The sequence below is a fragment of the Paralichthys olivaceus genome, chromosome 17 (genome assembly GCF_024713975.1).
Source record: "Paralichthys olivaceus isolate ysfri-2021 chromosome 17, ASM2471397v2, whole genome shotgun sequence".
NCBI classification, from domain to species: domain Eukaryota; kingdom Metazoa; phylum Chordata; class Actinopteri; order Pleuronectiformes; family Paralichthyidae; genus Paralichthys; species Paralichthys olivaceus.
The window spans coordinates 2,867,168-2,887,823 of NC_091109.1; the positions used below are offsets into that span (position 1 = coordinate 2,867,168).

Here is a 20,656-nt window from a genome sequence, read left to right on the forward strand (position 1 = left end):
AGGAATAATTCCTTGTTTGTTTCCTCTTCTGTTGTTTGAGACACTTTTTCTATGTTGTGCAGATTTCAGTTCAATTTACCAGTTTTATTAATTTAATTTAATTTTTAATTTTTTTTTTATTGAAATGCTGCTGTGTCGCTTGTTAGCAAACTTTTGCCCTTTCTCCCATTAAACTCCTTCTATTATATTCCTATTGTAATGAAAGTGGACTTTGCTCTGGGACAGAGTGCACTTCCCAGCATGCCTTGCATTTTAATCACTCTGCCCAATGTTTGCGGTATCACGAGGCAGAAAAACGTATAAATCAAATCTTGTTGATTCTTGTCAGTAAATTATTGTGATCTTTACCCAAAGCTTGTCAGTTACATGTGTTGAGAATGTTAATGGAAGGTTATTTTTGTCAACCACACCTAAAATGTGCCGTGCACTTTTAAACAACCACACCTTTTCTTTAAAGAGCGTGTGAAATAAGTCAGGTTGTAGATACTCACCATTGACGGCTGCTGCAAAATGTTCCATTTTCAGAGCAGCATAAAAACAACTAGAATAGTTATTGTGGAATTTCCAATTTAAATAAAAATAGTGGTCATCTCTTTTTGTTATAAATGTCTTTCTTAGGCACGGCCAACACAGTATGATTCTCGTACCTATGGACACACCAGGTGTAGAACGAGTCAGACCTCTCACCGTGTTCGGACAGGACGGTAAGTTTGATACTGGATATTTTGAATCTTTTCCACCCAAACATTTCTCAAATATTTTGCTGTCCTCTTGTTTCTGTGCTCAGATGCCATCCATGGAGGCCACTTCGAAGTGCACTTTAAAAATGTGTGTGTCCCCGTCTGCAACATTATTCTGGGTACGACTTTACTGCTGCATGGTTTGTTTCCTTCTCAAGAAGCACACTTCACCTGTAAAGCTGTAGATATGAACCCTTATCTGTATTGTGTTTGGACATAGTGATCTTTACTTAACGATTATGTCAAAGAGAGCACTAGGGCGGAAATATCATTTGTAACTTGTCTCTGCTGTCCCCCGTGTGCACTGATTTCCAGGCGAAGGAAGGGGATTTGAGATTGCTCAGGGTCGTCTGGGACCAGGCAGACTGCACCACTGTATGAGAGCTGTGGGCCTGGCGGAGCTGGCTCTGGAGCTGCTCTGCCAGCGGGCTGCGACCAGACAAACATTTGGAAAGAAGCTTTACCAACATGTAAGTGAACCTCTCCAGCCTGAGATTCCTCCAGTTGTGGAAACACGTTGAGAGCTTTCCCACTACTGACACCTAATGGTTAAGAGTTTTAGATACAACTTCAGGAATATGTTTTCTGTGTGCAGGAAGTTGTTGCTCACTGGGTCGCAGAGTGTCGCCTCATGATTGAACAAACACGTCTGCTGACTCTAAACGCCGCCCATGCACTAGATACAGTGGGAAGTCGGGCTGCTCGCAAACAGGTAAGGCCTCATTACTCACCTATTAATAAAAGCGAACTCCCTAAGATTGAATATGGAATACTGATGTCGGACACAGCTCAAGTTATCGTTTCATTTTCTGCTTCTTAGATTGCTATGATCAAGGTGGCTGCAGCCAGAATGGCCTGTAAAGTGGTGGACTGTGCAATCCAGGTTTACGGAGGCGCTGGTGTGTCTGGAGACTTCCCACTGGCACAGATGTGAGTATTTTCTGTTACTGTCAACCAGTCACATTTGTGAGACCATTATGAATGAAATTTAAGATCCAGTTCAACAACGACACATTTAAGGGTTAATCAGAGACTTGACAATCATTTCTGTTAAAAACATCTATTTTCAAAGCACAGCAGAAGTAGTGTTAAACAAGTGTTACCATAATTAAAACCTGTCTGAATGCATCCAGTGTTTTAAGATTCATATTATTGACTTATAGACGCGGCAGAAATGTCGAAATGAGAATCAAATAAATCTGTCTGATGTTGATATTCCTCCTCAGGTATTCATACGCGCGGACTCTGCGCATTGCTGACGGACCAGATGAGGTTCACCTCTCCTCCATCGCTCTTCTGGAACTGAGGGATCAGCTGAAGAAGACTCAGGCCAAACTGTAAAGTAATGCTCACACCAGCTTTACATTTGTCAGAACTAGTTTTGCTTTAACTAAACGCTGCTTCTTCACAAGATTCTAATAGCCCTTCTGTTAAATGTAAAATACAACCAAAGTGCACTTAATGTAAATTTAAGACGATGTTTTCTTTATGTCAAAACATGAAACTTGATTAAAAATGACACTTGTTTATTAGGAATTCTTTTTAATGTGAACTACAAAAACAGAAAATGACAGCATTATTGTAAGACTATTGTCGTCACACTCTGTATGGGTGTGGTCTACCACATGGATGAATTCCACTGGGAGGTGGATGGGAATCAGGACACACAAGCACATTATTTTTTTGTACAATATAAAACAGCAATGGCCCCATCCATTTGATACACCAGACGGCAACCCATGCAGCACCCCCCACTCTTCATTATCTATACATTAACATCTGGGCAGAGATCTTCCGCTGCCAATTCACTCAATCTTTTATACAACACGGCGCAGAGAAGGGTGGAGAAGAGGTTCAAGAAGAAAAAAAAAGGCGTCAGTGTTTGCTCTTCTTTGATTTTTTGTGAGACCTGTGAGGAGACCGTGATTTGGAGCGAGACTTCTTTGCTGATTTCTTGGGCGTCTTGGAGCGCGACCGCCGGGATCGTTTGGGTGTGCGAGGTAATGAAGGAGATCTGGTGAAACAAACGTGATACTTGTATTACATTTTAGCCTACAGACTTGTCATTACAACTTAAATCTCACTTAAACAATTTTTTTATAACATTTGTACTTGCTGTTGATTTTTTCTCTCTTACCTCTTGGAGGACTTTTTGTTGCTGGATCGAGGGGAATCTTTATGGGTAGAGCGGGAGGATGTGTCTTTAGAGAATGATCGGTCGGAACGTTCTGATCTTTCCGACCGCTCTGAACGAGGCGAGGACGAGCGCCCTCGTCTGCTACTGGTCCGTGTTGGGCTGGGTGAGCCACTGTGACGTCGCTTCCTGTTAACCAGAGGAGACGAATGTCCGTCAGGTGTCAAATCTAACGTTTTATGAAGCACAGTTTAAAACACCAGAACAACTTTACTGGTGGATGAAACTTCTTTGCACTAAACGGCTCTCACCTCTCTTTCCTGGTTGGCGTGTCCTCCTTCTCTTTTTCCTTCTTCAAGTCTTTTAACCGTGCCTCAGCTTTCTCCTTCTCTTTCTTCTCTCGCTCTTTTTCCCGCTCAAGTTTCTCCTTTTCTTTTTCCTTCAGTAAACACAGACGGAACATTACCCTCATTTTAAATATTATTTTCTGTATTTAGTATCTTTGGTTGGATTTGCAGGATATATTTCAGTACCTTTTGTAGTAGTTTGTCCCTGTAATGCTCCACCTGCTCCTGAATGCTCTGACCAGACTTCTTTGGCCTTTTCCCCAACTCCAGCTCATCCTGGAACTTCATGACCTTAACCTTGATTTAAAAAAAAAAAGAGAATTAAAGGAAAATGGTCAAAACTATTTCTCGTGCATACAAATCATCAAATATGTGTTGTTGGATTTATGGGCGTTTGCAGAGTTTGTACCTCTATCTCTCTGAGCTTGGTGCGTTTCTCTTCATTCATTTCAGAAATCTTGGTCTTAGTATCCGACTCGTCTCTCATGGGATTGGAGTAGCTCTGATTTTCGTCTGAGCGAGGGCTCCGGTTGTCTTCATCACTGTCGTCCTCATCTCTTCAGAGATGAAAACAATTTATAAGGGTTAGGAGCGCACCAAAGTAAATGGACTGAATGTAACTAAAAGTGCACAAACACAACTCACTTTTTTGTTTGTTCTGGCTGCTCAAATGCCTCCCATTTTGAGGTTGTCACAGCTGAGTAGGAACAAAAAAGAGGAATAAGAAACAGCACCATGGTAAATACAGCTACATGCATGACTATCATTCTATCCCTACAACTAGAATTTAGGTGCAACGTATTCTTACATTACAGCTGAATAATTTGCCACATAAAGGTCTCACCTTGAGATGCTAACTCTGACTCGTCCACTGCTTCCCATTTTGAAGGCGCTACCTTGAAGGCTGCTTCTTTACACTGATCGACTGTAAAAGCAGGAAAATACATTTTTCATTGAAGAGGTGCACACAGCACAAAATCTAAAACTGAGATCATTACCATCGATATAAAAACGGTTCAAGTTAGTGTTTGCACCACTCACAAGGGATTCCATCTATGTCTTCTTCCATGGGTTTGATAGGAACTCCATCTAGGTCATCCAGGGGTGCTCCATCAATAGGTGCTCCGTCAATGGCCCCTCCATCAATTGGCACTCCATCCACATCCTCCAGTGGACTCCCATCTACATACTCGCCTATGGGAGCCCCGTCAATGTCCTCTGGTGGCTCAACCTGGGACAAAGAGGACACAAAAATAATGAAGCAAGGACTTTTTGGTAAATGATGGGATTGGTTTTAATAAGTTTTACAGTGGTGAATTATATTGTGAAACATCTTACCTCCACAACGACGCAAGGAGGTTCCTTCTCTGCCGTGAGATTAACTAGACCCAGAAAGATGTTCTGCAACTTGATGAGGAATGGGTCGGGATACACAGCCCAGTCTTCCCACGCCCGGAAACACGACATTACTCGTTGCTGCCACAAAGAAGGAAACAAGACAAAGATGTTTGAGTTACCCGAGTCTGTAATTATGGAAATGATCCAACATGGTAAGTTTACTGAAGAAGACTTGAATGACATTTGGTACCTTGAAGTTCTCACTCTGAAGGTGGCCCTGTATTGATTTGTATGTTGCATTGAGGTCTGAGAAAATCTGGCAGAGTTTTGTCTCAAAGCTGTTGAGAACAGGGGAAGAAAGTTTTTTTAATTAAAAACGACTTAAATATGCTAATGATAAGATACATTTAAATTAACTACATATATTAAACAACTTACTATTTTCTGTAGTAAGAGGCATTGGCTACTTTGGCAGAAGAGTTATACAGCACATCAGAAACAAGATATAACCTCGCAATCTGAAATGTTAAAGAGAAAAATCCACATTAATTCTGTTCAATAGTATTTAACATTCACTGAAGATTTTTTGCACCAGAGCTGTGTTGTGACTTGCCTTCTTGGGAAGAGGGGTCTTTAGAATGGAGAGAGACTCTGTGATACACTCCACGATCTCTTCAGCAGCTTCAGCGCGACTGAGACAAAACAGCATGGCCTCTGAGATGTCTCCTCTCCTTGGAGTCATACCACGAAGCATCTCCTCTAGTTTGTCCCGCTCGCTGCAGAGATGGATGACGAGTGATCGGTAAGAGCAGATTTGAACACATCAGTCAAATAAATTATGATTATGCATTTTGACCAATAAATAAGGTTATGAGTATTACTCTTCTTTCAAGCAGCCTTTCCTGCCGCCCTCCTCCTCATCCTCTTCTTCCTCCCCATCATCATAAGGACCATGGAGGTATGGATTAAGAGGAGGCGGATGCCAGAAAGAGCCATTTTTAAACATCCTGAAGTCATCGGTTCGCCATTTGGCTGGAGCTTCACCCTGAAAGTCATATTTCACAGTAAATATCAAAATAAAAACCTGCAGGGCTATAATATGTTATTCCGTCTGTGCTGGAAGCCACTGACATTTTGTGCTTAACTGATACATAATTTAACATAGAAATCCAACCTGTAGTATGGAGTACAGCTTCCATCTGTAGTATACGTGTGCCGGGCTCTGGTTCTCAAAAAGAAACCTGGAAGAAAAACAAAGAAAAAAAACATCATAACTCAGCAAAAACTGCATTTAAACTGCTATAACGATAAATCAATACATTTCTGATGTCCAGTATCCCTTACCTGTACATGGGATTGTTGATTTCTCTGTTCATGATCATGGCTTCAAACATTGGGCCTTCACGCACCACAAACTCGATCATTCGGTGGATGAGAGAGAGCAAATTCCTACAAGAAAAACACAGTTAAAGCAAACAGATTCAGACTGGCCTGACTTGTGAGCACTTTTAATAAAGCCTGCCTGTCAAAGATTAATTTATGCTTGGTGGATTGACACTCAAAACAGTCTTATCTAAGATATGATGCATGTTCCACAATGAACTGCTGCAGGACATGACTGCTGTCATGTACAGTTGGTTAAAACCATGAGATTCACGACTGGGTTGATACTTGCTATTAGATCAAATATCAGGCTGAAGATGTGACCTAAATAATTCATCAAAGACTCATTAAATAAATTAATATACACACAACTGTCAGAGTGTCATCTAACCGAGCATAAATTAAGTGCAATTAAGCCTCTGGGCCAATGTACAACAAAACTTATAAAATTACAACTAATGACACAAAATCTTTGACATGAATTAAGAATGAACTAAGAAAATCAGGTGACAGAATATTTTTCTAACTTGTGTATAGATTGAAGTTCATGCCTGTTCTCTTTAAGGCCACAGTGAACTGCCCGGATGCTTTCTTAGAAAACTTCCATTATCAATTTCACAAAATGGGGAACAAATGAACCTGAAGAAATTGCGCGAGACATTGACAAGACACTGTTTTAGCTAAAACGTCTTGTCAATTTAGTGCCTTTCAATTCCAACTCATCTCCAGACTAATAGAAAATGGCAGTATAGGACTGCTGGCCTCAGCAGGCTTAACATGTTATCTACTGGTGCAGTTGGTAATGCCTGGATACAGTGCAAATGGGATCACTAGAGTTCTGACGTGGAAATTTGGGGGAGATTTGTGGTGCAGGCTGCATATAATTAGCCTAAAGTGGCCAACGAGACAAAGGGTGTCTTTCATTTGACAACACAGATCACATTTACTTGTATTGGAGCCGATCGTACCAATGGCAGGGTAAAACTCAGTATACTTTCCCAATCCATCCCATGATGCTTTTCAGGTCCCTCGCTGCCGCAGACAGTTCAACTTGTGCTGCTCACCAAGGCCAATGTCAAAGGTCATAGAGAAACTAATGCTGGCAAGGTTTGGATTTGTTGGCAGGGGCCAGATTTACTGAGCTCCTGATAGGGTGACAGAGGCCAAGGGGGCAGACGGTCTGAGTGAGCAATGGTCCGAGAGCAGGTTTAGCACAGCTACAGGTCTAGCATCAGCAGGCTATGTATGTGGCAGAATACCATGTCACTAAAGTAGAGCAACACAAGTTAATGTTTGATGTATGGAGTGGAGCTGTGATGAGCTAGAGTCACAATCTTTCTCTTACAAACACATTAAATAAGCTCTTTAATGATGTGTAGCTATGTATTTAAAAGGGAATCATGAATGATGATGGTGGTGGTGGTGGTGAAAGAGCGAAATACACAACAAACCTTTCAGTCAGTATTATTCTATGTGCTAATATGAAGACGATGTACAAATGCTTCAACCATTGCTCAGCCACACTGACCAGCCCCCTGTAGCATGCAGTGATCAACTGATCAAACTTTTGGCTTCATTATGGGATGTTTGTTTGGTCTAAGTTTGTAAACCAATTTAAAAAAAGAAAAACATGTACCTTTCTGTTGGGATAACCACTTTGACTATGGCTTGCGACAGAGTCTGTATATGAAGTCACATCAGATAATAAACATAGAATGTGAGTATTGTTAAAAAGGCAACAGGTGAAAAATATAAAAAATGCATTTAAAAGTGCAAAAAGACATGAACTTTCTTTTACTGCTGTCAGTTTTACTAAAGGCCAAACACCTGTGACACTTCTCTAACCATAAACACCTCTCTATATCACTTTTCAGCACACTAACATTTCATTATATGCACACTTTGATATATAGTGCAGCTAATTCAATTTGGTGAACAAGACATAAATCTATCACTAACAGACACTAAGATTAAAACCTGTACTGACTGCTCAGAATAAAAGGCTAAAATCTTTCCGGCAGAATTTTAAAAACACTGCTATAACCCCTGAGAAACCCCTAGGCTGACATGCTAAGTTACCTTCTCAAACTCCTCCTTGTTTTTGGGTGGAGGAAGCATGGGAGCATTGGGGTTCTTTAGCCTCTCCCGGGGCTGTGCGTTGAAGGGAAGGCCGGAGGGAGGTGGTGGGAGTGTGTGCTCCATCATGGAAGGAGGGATGTAAATGGGATGGGGTGGAATGGGCACACCTTTGCCCCACCCTAATTTCATCTCAAAGTTCATTATCATCTTTCCTGAAATTGTAGAGAAAACCTATGTTAGGGGGCTGGAGAAAACAGAAGTGGGTAATCTATTTGTTAATTCTAAAAAGAACTACAGCTCTATACCGTTGAGGTTCTTGAGTGCTCGCTCAGCATCCCTCCTGTTCATGAAGGCCACAAAGCCACAGTTCCTCTCCCGAGCCCTTTCTTCGTCCGTCCTCGGCCACATGATCTTCACACTGGCCAGCGGGCCATATCTGCCAAACTCTTGACACAGCATCTCTTCATTCATCTACAAATCATTAACCATAGACAGAGAAAATTAGAACGTACAAATGGACACTTGAAAATTATGGGCATAAGAAACACATTTCCATGTAGTCAGCCCATAGGCAAATCAATAGGTTCAAATCAAAGGCACATAAGTGTGCATCGCTCTTCTCCTCTCTTTACATCTTTGACTACAAATTCACCTGTGGATTGATGTTTCCGAGATACAGGTTAGTAGTGGATGGGTCTCCGACGTCATGGGAACCTGGCGCACAATCATCCAAAACTGCAGAGACAGAGAAGAAAGAAGAATTTCCTATCGCTGTCTGACAGGACAACATAGTTTCTTAGCAAGATGAAGGTATTCACGGCCAGTGTATTAAGTCAAAATTACCACTGGACGGACGGTTTCTTCTTGAAGAACCATCCGCTAAAAGAAGCAGAAAAGCAGTATAAATTTTGTTTCAGGGCAGAGGTGGAAAAAGGGTGGCAGGAGAGTTTGAGTAAGGTGAGCAGGAAAGGGCCATTTCAGGCCAAGTTAGTAAATCGGCCAGGGTCATGCAGCTTGTTGACACTTACACGAGCGTCTTCCGTCCCCGCCCGCGAGAGGCTCGAAACGACTAACACGTCCCTTCAGCTTGTGTCTTTCATCCCTTTCCTCTTGTATTCTGCAGGAATAACAGAATATAGTTCAATTAAATACAACATATATTCAAATTATCGTGACTTCCTTACTTTTTACTGAACCATTCCACACCATAACACCTGAGAAACACTAGTCCCTGCAACCTTGACACAATTGAAACTATCTAACTAGCTTTAAAAAAAAAAGCTTACTGTTTCAATTCTTCCTTGAAAAGTTCCAAGTTGCTCTTCTTCTTCTCCTTTTCAGTAGTCTTCTTTACAGGCTGTAACACAGACATGGAAATATTATCAGCATAGTGTTAAACCAAGAATTACTTGCTACAGCTGTAACAAGAGAGGCTAACATAGCACTTACATGTCTTTTGTCTAATGCTAAAAACTGAGGTGGGGTTTCCAAGGGCAAGAAGCTTTTTGATTGAGACTCAAAACGTGACTTGGGCTTGTACAACTTCCCTTTCTTCTCATCAGTAGCTGCTTCTTCTGCAAGGACAAAGTGGTATTACTGTAAATTTCACTCTAATTGACATAATGTAATCGATGTGGGAAGATCATATGATTGCCATACCTTTTGTTGCATTTGCGATACCACCTCGGACAAAGGCCTTCACTTTGCCATCTGCTCCTCCTTCAAAAGCAGCGAGAAACTCCTCATAAATCTCCGCCGCTGCACGCTCGTCCTCCTGAACACAGAAACCAGTGTTAAAATGTGTTTAGATTGCTGAGAAGCATCTCACGTGTAAAACATATTATCATGAGTAATAAAAAAACATTCTCACGTGAGACAGCACACACTTACCTTTTTCTTGATTTCATCCTGCTCCTTCTTACTCAGCGTCCTCTTGGCCACTGCCATCTTGCCGATGCTGAAAGACTTCAGTTTGCTCTCGAGCAGCGCCTGCACATGTAAACAAAGTATGGTTGACCTCCAACAGGCGTTTCACGATGGAGTTCCAGCAGAACTGTGATTGGTTCGTGCAGCACATCCAAGCAATTACAAAATGGCTTCTACCCCCCCCCCCCCCTAGTGTCGGTAATCAATATACTGATTCAGGTGGCTTCGGTGACAGTGTTGACAGGTTGGAAGTTGCGCGGGGAACAGCCACCACCGAGAAACCGTGAGTAAAACAAAGTGGACGACTCATGTGCACTCAGCTTTGTGATCACACAACATTTGACGCACATTCTGAGAATCGTGTCTAATGGAATATTTTCAACATGTAACGTAGGAGGTGGCGACACACGAGCACAATTAGCCAGAGGCCCAACAAGCCGGTGTCGCTGCTGAACGCATCGGGCGGCGAACGACTACAACAAGGAGCTAAGGCTGAAGGCCCAGCTTCGAAAAATATTCATTTTAATTTCTCCACATTCAAACACGCATTGTCTAAACTTTGTTCTGGTGTTCAGCTGGGTCGACATCGAGCTTTCACCGGCACCAGCGCTATTTATTTCTGGTCCAACCGCCCTGACTCGTCCTGCTTCTGCAGCGTTAGCTTAGTTGAGCTACATTAGCCAGTGTGGCCGGGGAGCTAACGGTTAGCGTTAGCTCGTCGGTGGGTCGCTAACACCGCTGCGCACATTAGCAACCGTCGTCTCTTGTACGTTACAAACACATAAACAGTCGAGGTTGTTCGAGCACACTAGTGTTTGCGTTGTTTTCGCTGCGGTAAATGAGACCTAGCTGATGCGAGTGCAAACGGGGAATTCACCTTAGCGCTAGCTTTCTGAGAGCCGCCAGGCGCTCGGTCCGCCATCTTTTGTGGAACTGGAGCAAAATCGAGCGTCGATTAGAAGAAACTGGGGAATGTGACACTGCAGGCGGCGCAGTCGATCACCGAGGCAACGATGGCTGAACTCACTTCCTCTTGTTCTCTGGTAAATATCTTTACACACAAATAAAACCACAACCTTCGTGTACAGGCGTTTATTTGAATATGCTATCAATTTATGTGGTTCTGTTTATTTTATTCCCATGCATTGTGTAGATCACTTTGTAACATTATTTAGATAAGTGCTGTATTATTTATATTATTATTAGTAGTAGTAGTAGTAGTAGTATTGTTACTACTATTGTTATTCTTGATAATTCTCAAGATGCCATTATTATATATATATATATCTAAACACTTGTTTATTTTAAGGTCCCAGTGGAGTCGTTGCTGCATATTGACTGAATAGCTACACAGTTATATAGCCGATAAGTTTACAGGTTACAGCTAAATAGAAATACAGTGAGCTAGAATGAAATATGTCCTAATTAGCATTGACCGTATATAGTTTTAGATTCGTATTGTATTTTATTTTATTTTTTAAAGGAAGCTCTTCCTTGCTTGTTTTTATTTAAATGCACCCACTGCACTGCTGAGCTCGTCTCTTCTGGTCCAAAACCTGAACTGTTCCCTTCTCCAGCAGGTGGCGCCCTCGCCCTCCATCGCTCTCCAGCAGCCCCTGGCCTCTGTTACCTGTGCACTTCATACAGCATAGAAGCCTGCAGCCATCCAAGCATCCATATCTGCCATCATGTGCATTCAGCCGGTGTACACATTCACATTCCTCCATGAGAACAGGCCACAGCTGTCCTCTGTCCCTCCACATCTGGCCACTATGTCCTGTCTGCGCACTGCAGACACTTTGCAGGAGCTACTTATGAAGTCTGTGGCACATGCAGGATATACATGGCTCATGTTGGACTGGAATGCCAAAGTTCAGCCATGGCTTCTTCAAGTCAAGTTAATTCATGCCATCGTGGCCAGGTGCTTGAAGAAACGGATTCAGGACCCTACACCCTCCAAGCGGTTTTTTTTGGGGGGGAAGCCTCCTCCTGTGCTCCCTCCCTCCTTCTCTGTCTCCCTCCCTCCCTCCTTCCCTCCCTCCAACCACGCAGAACAAACGCTATATTCATCTGCTCCAGCTCACAGTCCCTGAAACTCCCTGCAGGACCTCCTGGCTGCAGGAGCACTCAGCAGCACAATGTCATTCGTGCCACGGGGCGAAAACAGGCGAGCAGGCGCCTGCTCCGCGAAGCCAACAATGTGGAGAACATGCAGCGTTTTTTGCGCATGGAGTCTCCTGTTCCTGACAGAGGTCTGTGCGCAGACTCAGCGGAGGTACACCTTTACAAACACCCTTTTTTTAATTGTTGTTATTATTCATTTCAGTGCGCCAGGTGTCGTGGATCCTCCTGTGTGGAGGAGCTGGAGTTAAATTAAGAGGAATATTCTGCAGTCTGCCTGTGCTGCCTCCTGACGCATGGTGCATTGGCGGAGGAATTAAATCAACCACAGTCCATCCTTGATTTTTATACATGACTACTGTTTAAATACTCATTTGGGAAATGGAAAACAGTCTTTTCTCTCTATTCCTCCCATAGACCAAGCTTCACATGCGGAGGAAACATCACAGGGGACTCTGGAGTGATCGGGAGCCAGGGATACCCAGGAGTTTACCCTCCTAACACCAAGTGTGTGTGGAGGATCACAGTGAGTGTACTTTCATATTCACGTGTTATTCTTATACATTAAGAAAATGACAATGATAAAAGTGATTGTTGATTAAAACCAGGCTTTTCTCAAACCCTTTCACATCAGACTCGTAATTTTCTTCTAAAAATACCTAGCCACAGTTTTAGTTTTTCCAGTCAACACAAGTCAGATTTATCATGTGGAAATCATTGTTATACATGATTTAAGTAACAACTACCTATAGTTTAATTTTATCACTCAACTTCATCAATGCAGTTGAAAGTGTTCCCTCAATGTTCTCTCCACGCTTTCTGTGATTTCCCAATCAGGTCCCTGAGGGCAAGGTGGTGGTCCTGTCATTCCGCTTCATTGACCTGGAGAGCGACAACCTGTGTCGCTATGACTATGTGGACGTTTATAGCGGGCATCCCAGCGGCCAGAGGCTCGGTCGCTTCTGTGGGACCTTCAAGCCGGGGGCCCTGGTCTCCACGGGCAACAAGATGCTCCTGCAGATGGTGTCTGATGCCAACACGGCCGGCAGTGGCTTCCTGGCCGTTTTCTCTGCTGCACATCCGCATGAGAGAGGTAGGCAAACATGGGAGAAGCCGGGAGAGAGCTCGTGGCATGAGAGTAGGGTGTAAGGTGGTACGGAGCCACGTGGGATTTTGTATCAGTCATGACTTCACCCCTTAAAGGGATTTAAAAGTGGCCTGGGAGTGTTTGTGTGTTTGAGCTGAAGGACGTGGTTTATAAAGCAAATTAACAAGGTTGTTGCCCCAGTGAGGTCATTGCATAGTATCCAGCTCCAATTCTTCCAATACTGTTTTTACCTTCCCGATCGCAATTCTAATACCTGGACTGTATCTAGAAAGATAACTGATTTAACGTAGGAAGAAATGTACCTCCTCAAGTTTACGCTTTTGCATAAATCTGTGAGTCACTTTCAAGGCATGCACAGATCAAGTAAAACAAAAGGCATCATGGTTTTTCTTTTTTATTCTCACCACTGACCTTTGGGTTTTTCTTCTGTCTGAGTCAAAGCTTCTAGTTTCAGTATTCAGCATGTGGACATAAAGAGAGCAACATCCCAATGCTTCTCACAGTCTGATGTGGAATTTCTCACAGATATTTTGAGTTGATTGAGATGTTTCCTCTCTGCAGGGTTGCAAACTCTTGTCGACTTTTTTTCTGGTATTTTAATGGCTGGTTCTCTGTACCCAAGCAGCTGACAGCTGTAATGGACAATGTCTATTAACCAGCCTGTCTGGCTCTGACACAATGGATTCAACAGATAAATTGTTGCTATTCTGTCTCTGAGCGTTGTCAAAACTCTGCAGGACAACACATCCTCCGTTTGTTACTTGTCTATTTCTGGAAACGCACTGAATTATACTTCTCCAGACATGTTTGAAAGGAAACATCAACTAAATTGTATGTTACAGAGAAACATGCCCTCAGAGATTCTCTGCTCTGACAGTGTAAACAGCTCATGTGGTTATCGCAGTGGAGTTTCTCAGATCTTTGATAGCCCTGGAGGCATGTCGTCTTTTTTTAAACTGCACTCTGCGCAGGAGTGACTTGTTTTTTAAAGTGTTCGTAATAACAAAGAAGGCAATGAGTGCGCCCTTTTAAATGACACCTCATGAACATGCGGTTTACTCACAATTCCTGCGTTTGACAAGATTGTAAAGTCATTTCCTCCAAGAGACAGGAATGATAAATTGCCAGGTGATGGTGCACTCACCCTGATGATGATCCGAGGTTTAACTTGTGTCATTTCTCCGCAGGGGATCAGTACTGTGGAGGCCGGTTGGATAAACCCTCTGGGACTTTCAAAACGCCCAACTGGCCTGAGAAGGACTACCCTGCGGGAGTCACCTGTTCCTGGCACATAGTGGCACCAAAGAACCAGGTCAGAATTTTTACTATTATTACCTTCGACTGGAATGTTGCATATTCATCTAAATCGGTTTGTTTGGTAGCAGTATTACGGATTACCACAAAACCTGGGGCAGGGTGCAGTCCAGGTCACAGAAGAACCGGTTTTATTTTAGTACAGATCCAGATCAGGGAGCGAATTTAACAATTTTCTATCGCTTTCTTTAAAATTCGGGATATATGACATTTTTTGACATTTTCACTGACTTCCAGGGAATAATTAAAGCATCTTGATGAATAGATCAGGCATATTTAGGGGACTGGTATCTATGAGTGTGTAAAATTTGCTGCAGCTCGATTAAATTTAAGGAGAATGTTGGGCCTTGGCAGCGGTATGTGTTCTATTGAGTCTAGATTTATCTTAATTCTTCATAGTAAAGAGAGGTATTTAAATGTCAAATGTAAAAGAGTAGTTTTAGGTGTGGTATTGGATTTTGCAAGAGAGAGGTTTTGTGGTAAAATGCCGCATGTAGAATTACAGCACATGCATAATACATTACATACAGCTCAGCGTAGAAAGGGTTGGAGACTACATCATCCCCCAAATGCTGAGTAGCCTTTAATCAAATGCCCCGGTCTGATGCTGGGGTTGGTTCAAGGCTTGTGGTGGTTGAAAGAGGATTTCACTTGTGATATGTCTCTTGCTACAGATTATTGAAGTCAAATTTGAGAAGTTTGATGTGGAAAGAGACAACTATTGCCGCTACGACCATGTCTCCATTTTCAACGGGGGAGAAATCAATGACGCCAAGAGGATCGGCAAATACTGCGGAGACAGCCCCCCAGCGTAGGTGACCCGGCCACGCGAAAGATTTTATTTTCGCTACCCCATGATCTCATCTCAAGTTTTACCCTCAGTCTGGTCGTCTGGTTGTGTTTCTCTGCAGCCCAGTGTTCTCCGAGGGGAACCAGCTCCTAATCCAGTTCCTGTCAGATCTCAGTCTAACCGCAGACGGCTTCATCGGACACTACAAGATCAGACCAAAGAAGTTCCCCACCACCACGACACCACCCACCACTACCACGCAGCCAGCCACCACCAGGCCCATACGTAGGTAGCAACTTTTATCCAATCAGAACCTCTAGGATTTCAAACATCTGTATTTGTTGATGTTGCTACGTGACGATAATGGCTGTGCTCTCCTGGAGTTTATCTTTTGGTTTAAATACGGGTGGGTTGGTCTATAATCTGTTACTGATAGCAGATCTGGGCACGAAACAATATAAATAAGTGGCTTGTACTTAAGTAAAAATACAATGTAGTCGCAATTAAGTCTTTCACTGCTCTTTTATACTGCTTTTAATTTGAAACTCTGAATCAGACCGGTGTTTTATCACAGTCGCTAACATAAGTACAATATTCACGTTTACATGAAATTGTTAAAAGTGGGAAAACAATTTTTCTACCAAACCTGCAGTTGTGCTGCATCATTCTCCTCTGTGCAAACACACTGTAAGTCCAAATATAGATTCAGCCAACGACACAGAGTCCATCTACAGTGTGGGCGTGTGTCTGCACCCACAATCACAGCTTATTTTCGGACACACATCCACACACACTGTTGTTTTCTCCCTCGGCCAGGCCAGGTTGTTTTGGCGCCTCCCTGCACGTGATGTCATACAGTGACGCCGCTCTCTGGTTGGCTCATCTCCTCAAACAATATTTAGACGATCGCCTCGTATTTTCTTTCATTCACGTGGATTTGTTTTCTTTCATGGATTCTAAATGTCTGACTCTAAAAACAGATGTTCACTGTGTCTCGCTATTTTACACTGAGGCTGAGACTGTAAATAAACCACGGTAGGAACAGATGCAACCATAGTTTACATATGGTTACAGTGGAAGTTAAGATTACAGAGATTGAATTTGTGTGTGTGTGTTTCCGCAGCTCTGAAGTACTCCGTCGCCCTGTGCCAGCAGAAATGCAAGAGACTGGGAACACTGGAGACTAATTACTGCTCCAGCAATTTTGGTAAGAACATCACTGCTTATTGCAATTAATTGAAACCACGGAGAATGTCATTGATATACGCTCCAGCTTTTCTCGCTGATTATTGAACATATCTACTGTTACATAGACTCTGATCTCCCACAGTCTGAACCTGAGCAGTGCAGACCCTCCCAAGTTTTACGTCAGCAGAACCCACATTAGCATCAGCAGCCAAATCTCCCCAACAAGCAGTTTACAGTCCTGATCGTGTCACTATCTTTGCACCTCTTGTTTTCTTTCCTCCGCTCATCTCAAAGACTTCCTTGATAGCCCGTCAGGAAGTGAAGGAGTGTGTACAGTAGCACACAGTTGCCTCCAGTGTAAACACACACACACACACACACAGCCCCTGAATGTGGGCAAACTGTTGATAAATGAACGTGTTGATTCAGGCCCTGCCCCCGTTTGCTAATCTCGCCCTCTCTGATGTTTTCCTCCCGGAGATGTTTACCACATGCGTTAGACTGGCATTTGAAAGAGCTCCGCCTGATTTTGCATCACGAGCCAAGGAAAGGCGATGTGGGAAAAGAAAAAGTAGCTCGTGTGATGTGGTGGCGTAATCAGCACACGATGTTACTTCACTTTTCTGTATCGAGAGCTGAAAAGAGTTTGTTTAATCCACAGTGGCGTTTGCATGGATTTTCTCTGGCTTCATCCCACAATCCAGGCACATGCAATGTGGGGTCAGGTTAATTAGAGACTCTAAATTGTGCATAGGTGTGAATGTTTGTTTCTATATGTTGCCCCTTCGATATGCTGGCGATCTGTCCAGTCAAAGACTAGGAATTATCAAAAGCAATTCACTGGTTTATATAAGAACAGCAACAGTTAAAAAAAATAAATGAATGCAACAGGTAGCTCTCTGGACATTCTCATCTCTTACGGGAAATGAAACAGAGAGAATATGAATTCCAGACATATTGGTACAATCCGTGTACAGAATCTCGTTCATGCTGAATGAGATGAGATTCCCTCTGTCTCTGCTAAGACCACTAAATGTACGGTCTCCACCATGGTCAGCAAGTTCAGACAATAAAACTGTATTTTTTTTGTGCTCTCAGAGAACCCTGTCAGTCTGAACAGGAAATAACTGAAACGTATCCCTTCACATATTTACCACACAGAACAGACAGAGAGTATTGTGGGGTTCAAGTCTCGATGCTGATAAATTCATCTGTAAATCAATTTCTCGAAGTTTCACTTTTTTAATCTTCCACTTTTTTACGCCTCCACGAACAACATGTTTGGGTGTTGTGCTTCCATCAGTCCCACTTTCGTGAACACGATATCTCAAGAATACATGGAGGGATTTTCCTTGGAACATTCACTCAGACTCACAGATGAACTGATTAGATTTGGTGTTGGTCAAACGGCTGTGACCTCACAAAGCACAGTTTTTTTTTTGCCTTGTGAACGTGATGTCTCAGGGACACCTCCAGGGAAGCCTTTCAAATTTAGTCCAAATATTCACTTGCACTCACAGATGAGATTTTGGTGGTCAATGAGAGAATGTCTTCCAAGTTGGTACAAGTGTTCACCTGCCCTCAAAGATGAACTGATTAGATTTCGGTGGTCAAAGGCTAAGGTGACCTCAAGACTTGTTATCTTAAGAATCCTTTTCCCATCTTGACCAGTTGTCAGTTGGACTCAGATGAACTGATTTCAATGGTCAAAGGTCAAATGAGTCTGGGAAAAAAATGTATATAGACTGAAACTGCACTGGTTGGTGGAAACAAACAACTGCAGGGCGGTTATTATAGTTTTTTACTTAAATGTATTAGAGTCACCTGTGCTCCTTTCAAAACAGTTCAGTTTACATTATGCTTGATGGTTACAATTCACACATTTAACTTGGTTTCATCATAGGCCACGTTCTTTAAGCGCTCAAGTCTTAAAATCTCAGTAGAAAAAATCCTCAATGTTTTATTTTGTGGGTTTTTGAGAAGAAGCTGTTCGTTCATGGGTTAAATGAAGGAGCCATAAAGAGGTCATAAAGGGAGCGATGAAAGCCTGGAAGGAAACTGTGGAGAGGCAATGCTGTTAATTCACATTGACATCTTTTACTGACAGGCTGCACTCCAAAGATGGGATACAGCTCATAAGAGGAAGTTAGCTGTGTGAGGGTGAAAGGTTCATGGTGTAAGATTTAGGTAAAAGGGATCTACTGGCAAAGATTTAATATAAAATAATAATAGTGATGTTTTCATTGGTGTGTTATCGTCTAAATTGTTGTTTTCTTTACCCTACCTTTTATATTTAAATACTTAATGGGTTTGCGTCAGGGAAAGCATTATGAAAATGAGTGTACTTACTAAAATCAAAGGATAAGAATGTGTGTACTCCAAAGTGTACAGTTTATATACACATAACCTTTCATACTGATCTGTTTTATTTTCCCTCTTTGTGTGTGACAGTAATAACCGGCACTGTTATTACGGCGGTGATGAGAGGAGGAAGCATGTACGCCACAGTCTCCATCATCAACGTGTATAAAGAAGGCAGCCTGGCCATCCAGCAGGCAGGAAAGACCATGAGCACTAAGATCATTATCTTGTGCAAGAAGTGCCCATTTATCAGAAGAGGTAAGTGCTGCTGAGATCAAATTGTCTCAGTGCTCTTGAGAATGTACTCTCTGATGTATGAAATCACTGCTGCAGAAAACTGGTCGTTATCTAACTGATGAAAATCACTGTGCACTTCCTGGTTGACTGTTTTGAATAACCTTTGGCTCTGAGTTTGCCTCCTCTGCTGTGGATAGCGCTCGCCACAAAGTGTGAGGTGAGCAGAACTCACTGTCCAAACAGTCAATGATGCATTCGATATGTTTATATGTACGCATATAAACATATCGTATACACGTGCCGCGTGGAGATTCTGATGTTTGGCCTCCCTGAATGTCTCTGCCGTTCCGCCACTGCATTCAGGTTTGTTTTGTGTGACCTCACCAGGCATGAACTACGTCTTCATGGGCCAGGTGGACGAGGAGGGCCGCGGGAAAATCGCCCCTCAGCACTTCGTCATGGCGTTTAAGACAAAGAACCAGAAGGGACTCAACGTTCTGAAAGACAAGCACTGCTGAGCTGCAGCGGCTCTGAGGAGCTCCACTAGACTGGGCTGTGCCCGAGGCTCAGCCGTGGATGGAAGCAATTATTAAGCAAACAACAAACCTCCGTCTCAACAACACAAACACAGGCCAACAAAACAACACTGAATCTGGATGCAGAGCTGCCAGCAAAAAAAGTTAAAGAGAACTCAGAATTTCCTATTTATTAATTTTGCTGTGGTTTTAGAATAAACAAAACTTTAAGAACTTCCTCGTTCTTCAATTTAATCAGTTTGTCTCAATTCGCAACTTAATTTCGCAACTTCAGCCAATCAGTTGCGAAATTAATTGAAATCTCCATCCCTATTCGCTGCCCATTCATACTCAGTCTGCATAGTCACATTCCTGTCATACACTGCAGCCAGGGGCCCAGAATACAGAGAGTACAGCCATTCACAGACTCATGTTTATTTAGCACATTATTTAAAATGTTCCTATTTTCTGAAATCCTATAATGGGTCCATTCTTTTAAAATCAATTCTTAATTTAATTTTCCTTGAAGACTTTAGTGTGCTCTTGATTAAACAACAATATCTGGCAAAATAATAAGCCTGACTTGTATTCAAAGGTGATTCGTTACAGCTGAGAGGTGTTCAGTTTTAATGGGCGGGGTTAGGAAGTTTAAAATGTGGTGATTAAAGTGCAATATTTAAAATATACCTGATTCTTTAAAAAAAATAGATTTTCATGCCGGTTGGATGTGAAACAAGGACCTTGTTGGCTAAGGCTCTTTTCTTTAGTTTGCTTACAGATGCAAAGCGCCACCATTAGCACACATCACATACTCAACTGTCAATATTTTTTAAAGGAAGAGGTATGAAATGAGAAATATTTTCATATGAAAAAGTCTGTGAATATTATTTATATTTTATTGTTCTCATTTGCCCAAATAAAATTCCTGAAACATTAAACTTTGCTTTGCAGTTTTTGTGCAAGAGATGGAGAAAAACATCGATGGAGACAAATATAATCTGCGAATCATGGGAATGGATCAGGAGCGTGTAATGTGACTCTCACATGGACTGGACTGTTGGACAGTTTGCTGAAC

General features: G+C 42.4%; 3 protein-coding genes across 11 annotated transcripts in view; 2 read left to right on the forward strand and 1 right to left on the reverse strand.

Annotated features, from left to right (window-relative positions):
• The window catches only part of nphp3 (nephronophthisis 3), a 26,962-nt gene extending 24,690 nt beyond the window's left edge, over positions 1–2,272 (forward strand). The window contains exons 42-47 of the mRNA XM_020087362.2: positions 619–704; positions 788–859; positions 1,056–1,210; positions 1,336–1,452; positions 1,561–1,670; positions 1,967–2,272. Of these exons, the coding sequence (XP_019942921.2) occupies positions 619–704; positions 788–859; positions 1,056–1,210; positions 1,336–1,452; positions 1,561–1,670; positions 1,967–2,081 (655 nt within the window). The 3' untranslated portion in view covers positions 2,082–2,272. The remainder of the gene's footprint in view (positions 1–618; positions 705–787; positions 860–1,055; positions 1,211–1,335; positions 1,453–1,560; positions 1,671–1,966) is intronic.
• On the reverse strand, positions 2,266–10,973 carry u2surp (U2 snRNP-associated SURP domain containing). 4 transcript variants are annotated; one of them, XM_020087363.2, is made up of 26 exons: positions 10,825–10,973; positions 9,912–10,010; positions 9,681–9,795; positions 9,471–9,595; positions 9,308–9,378; positions 9,050–9,138; positions 8,865–8,900; positions 8,674–8,756; positions 8,327–8,492; positions 8,022–8,233; positions 7,579–7,622; positions 5,904–6,008; positions 5,734–5,800; positions 5,441–5,604; positions 5,173–5,335; positions 4,998–5,077; positions 4,810–4,897; positions 4,560–4,697; positions 4,263–4,452; positions 4,066–4,146; positions 3,867–3,918; positions 3,631–3,778; positions 3,408–3,518; positions 3,186–3,313; positions 2,878–3,063; positions 2,266–2,754 (listed from the first exon to the last, which is right to left on the reverse strand). In XM_020087363.2, the coding sequence occupies exons 1-26, from the start codon at positions 10,867–10,869 to the stop codon at positions 2,616–2,618; spliced, it is 2,925 nt and encodes a 974-aa protein (XP_019942922.1). In that variant the 5' UTR covers positions 10,870–10,973; the 3' UTR covers positions 2,266–2,615. The 4 variants fall into 4 exon arrangements, with proteins under 4 accessions (XP_019942922.1, XP_019942924.1, XP_069369006.1 ...); XM_020087365.2 differs by lacking the exon at positions 8,865–8,900; XM_069512905.1 differs by lacking the exon at positions 7,579–7,622 and having other exon boundaries at positions 10,825–10,905.
• pcolce2b (procollagen C-endopeptidase enhancer 2b) lies at positions 10,043–20,519 on the forward strand. Of its 6 annotated transcripts, none has more exons than XM_069512910.1 (10): positions 10,168–10,230; positions 12,053–12,222; positions 12,486–12,594; positions 12,906–13,161; positions 14,364–14,488; positions 15,165–15,301; positions 15,402–15,565; positions 16,404–16,487; positions 18,920–19,087; positions 19,430–19,817. In XM_069512910.1, exons 2-10 carry the CDS (start codon positions 12,086–12,088, stop codon positions 19,582–19,584), a joined length of 1,335 nt encoding a protein of 444 aa, XP_069369011.1. In that variant the 5' UTR covers positions 10,168–10,230; positions 12,053–12,085; the 3' UTR covers positions 19,585–19,817. The 6 variants fall into 6 exon arrangements, with proteins under 6 accessions (XP_069369009.1, XP_069369008.1, XP_069369011.1 ...); XM_069512911.1 differs by having other exon boundaries at positions 10,169–10,230; positions 19,454–20,519; XM_069512908.1 differs by lacking the exon at positions 12,053–12,222 and having other exon boundaries at positions 10,043–10,230; positions 19,454–20,519.
• Positions 20,520–20,656: the final 137 nt, after the last annotated feature.

Excerpts from the sequence above, each read along its gene's own strand:
- u2surp (XM_020087363.2), bottom strand. The coding sequence starts at position 10,869 with ATGGCGGACCGAGCGCCTGGCGGCTCTCAGAAAGCTAGCGCTAAG. Across the intron at positions 4,453-4,559 it reads CTCCTTGCGTCGTTGTGGAG|GTTGAGCCACCAGAGGACAT; the intron begins GTAAGATGTTTC and ends TCTTTGTCCCAG. Across the intron at positions 3,919-4,065 it reads GTCAGAGTTAGCATCTCAAG|CTGTGACAACCTCAAAATGG; the intron begins GTGAGACCTTTA and ends GTTCCTACTCAG.
- pcolce2b (XM_069512907.1), top strand. The coding sequence starts at position 10,058 with ATGGAGTTCCAGCAGAACTGTGATTGGTTCGTGCAGCACATCCAAGCA. Across the intron at positions 14,489-15,164 it reads TAGTGGCACCAAAGAACCAG|ATTATTGAAGTCAAATTTGA; the intron begins GTCAGAATTTTT and ends CTCTTGCTACAG. Across the intron at positions 15,302-15,401 it reads TGCGGAGACAGCCCCCCAGC|CCCAGTGTTCTCCGAGGGGA; the intron begins GTAGGTGACCCG and ends GTTTCTCTGCAG.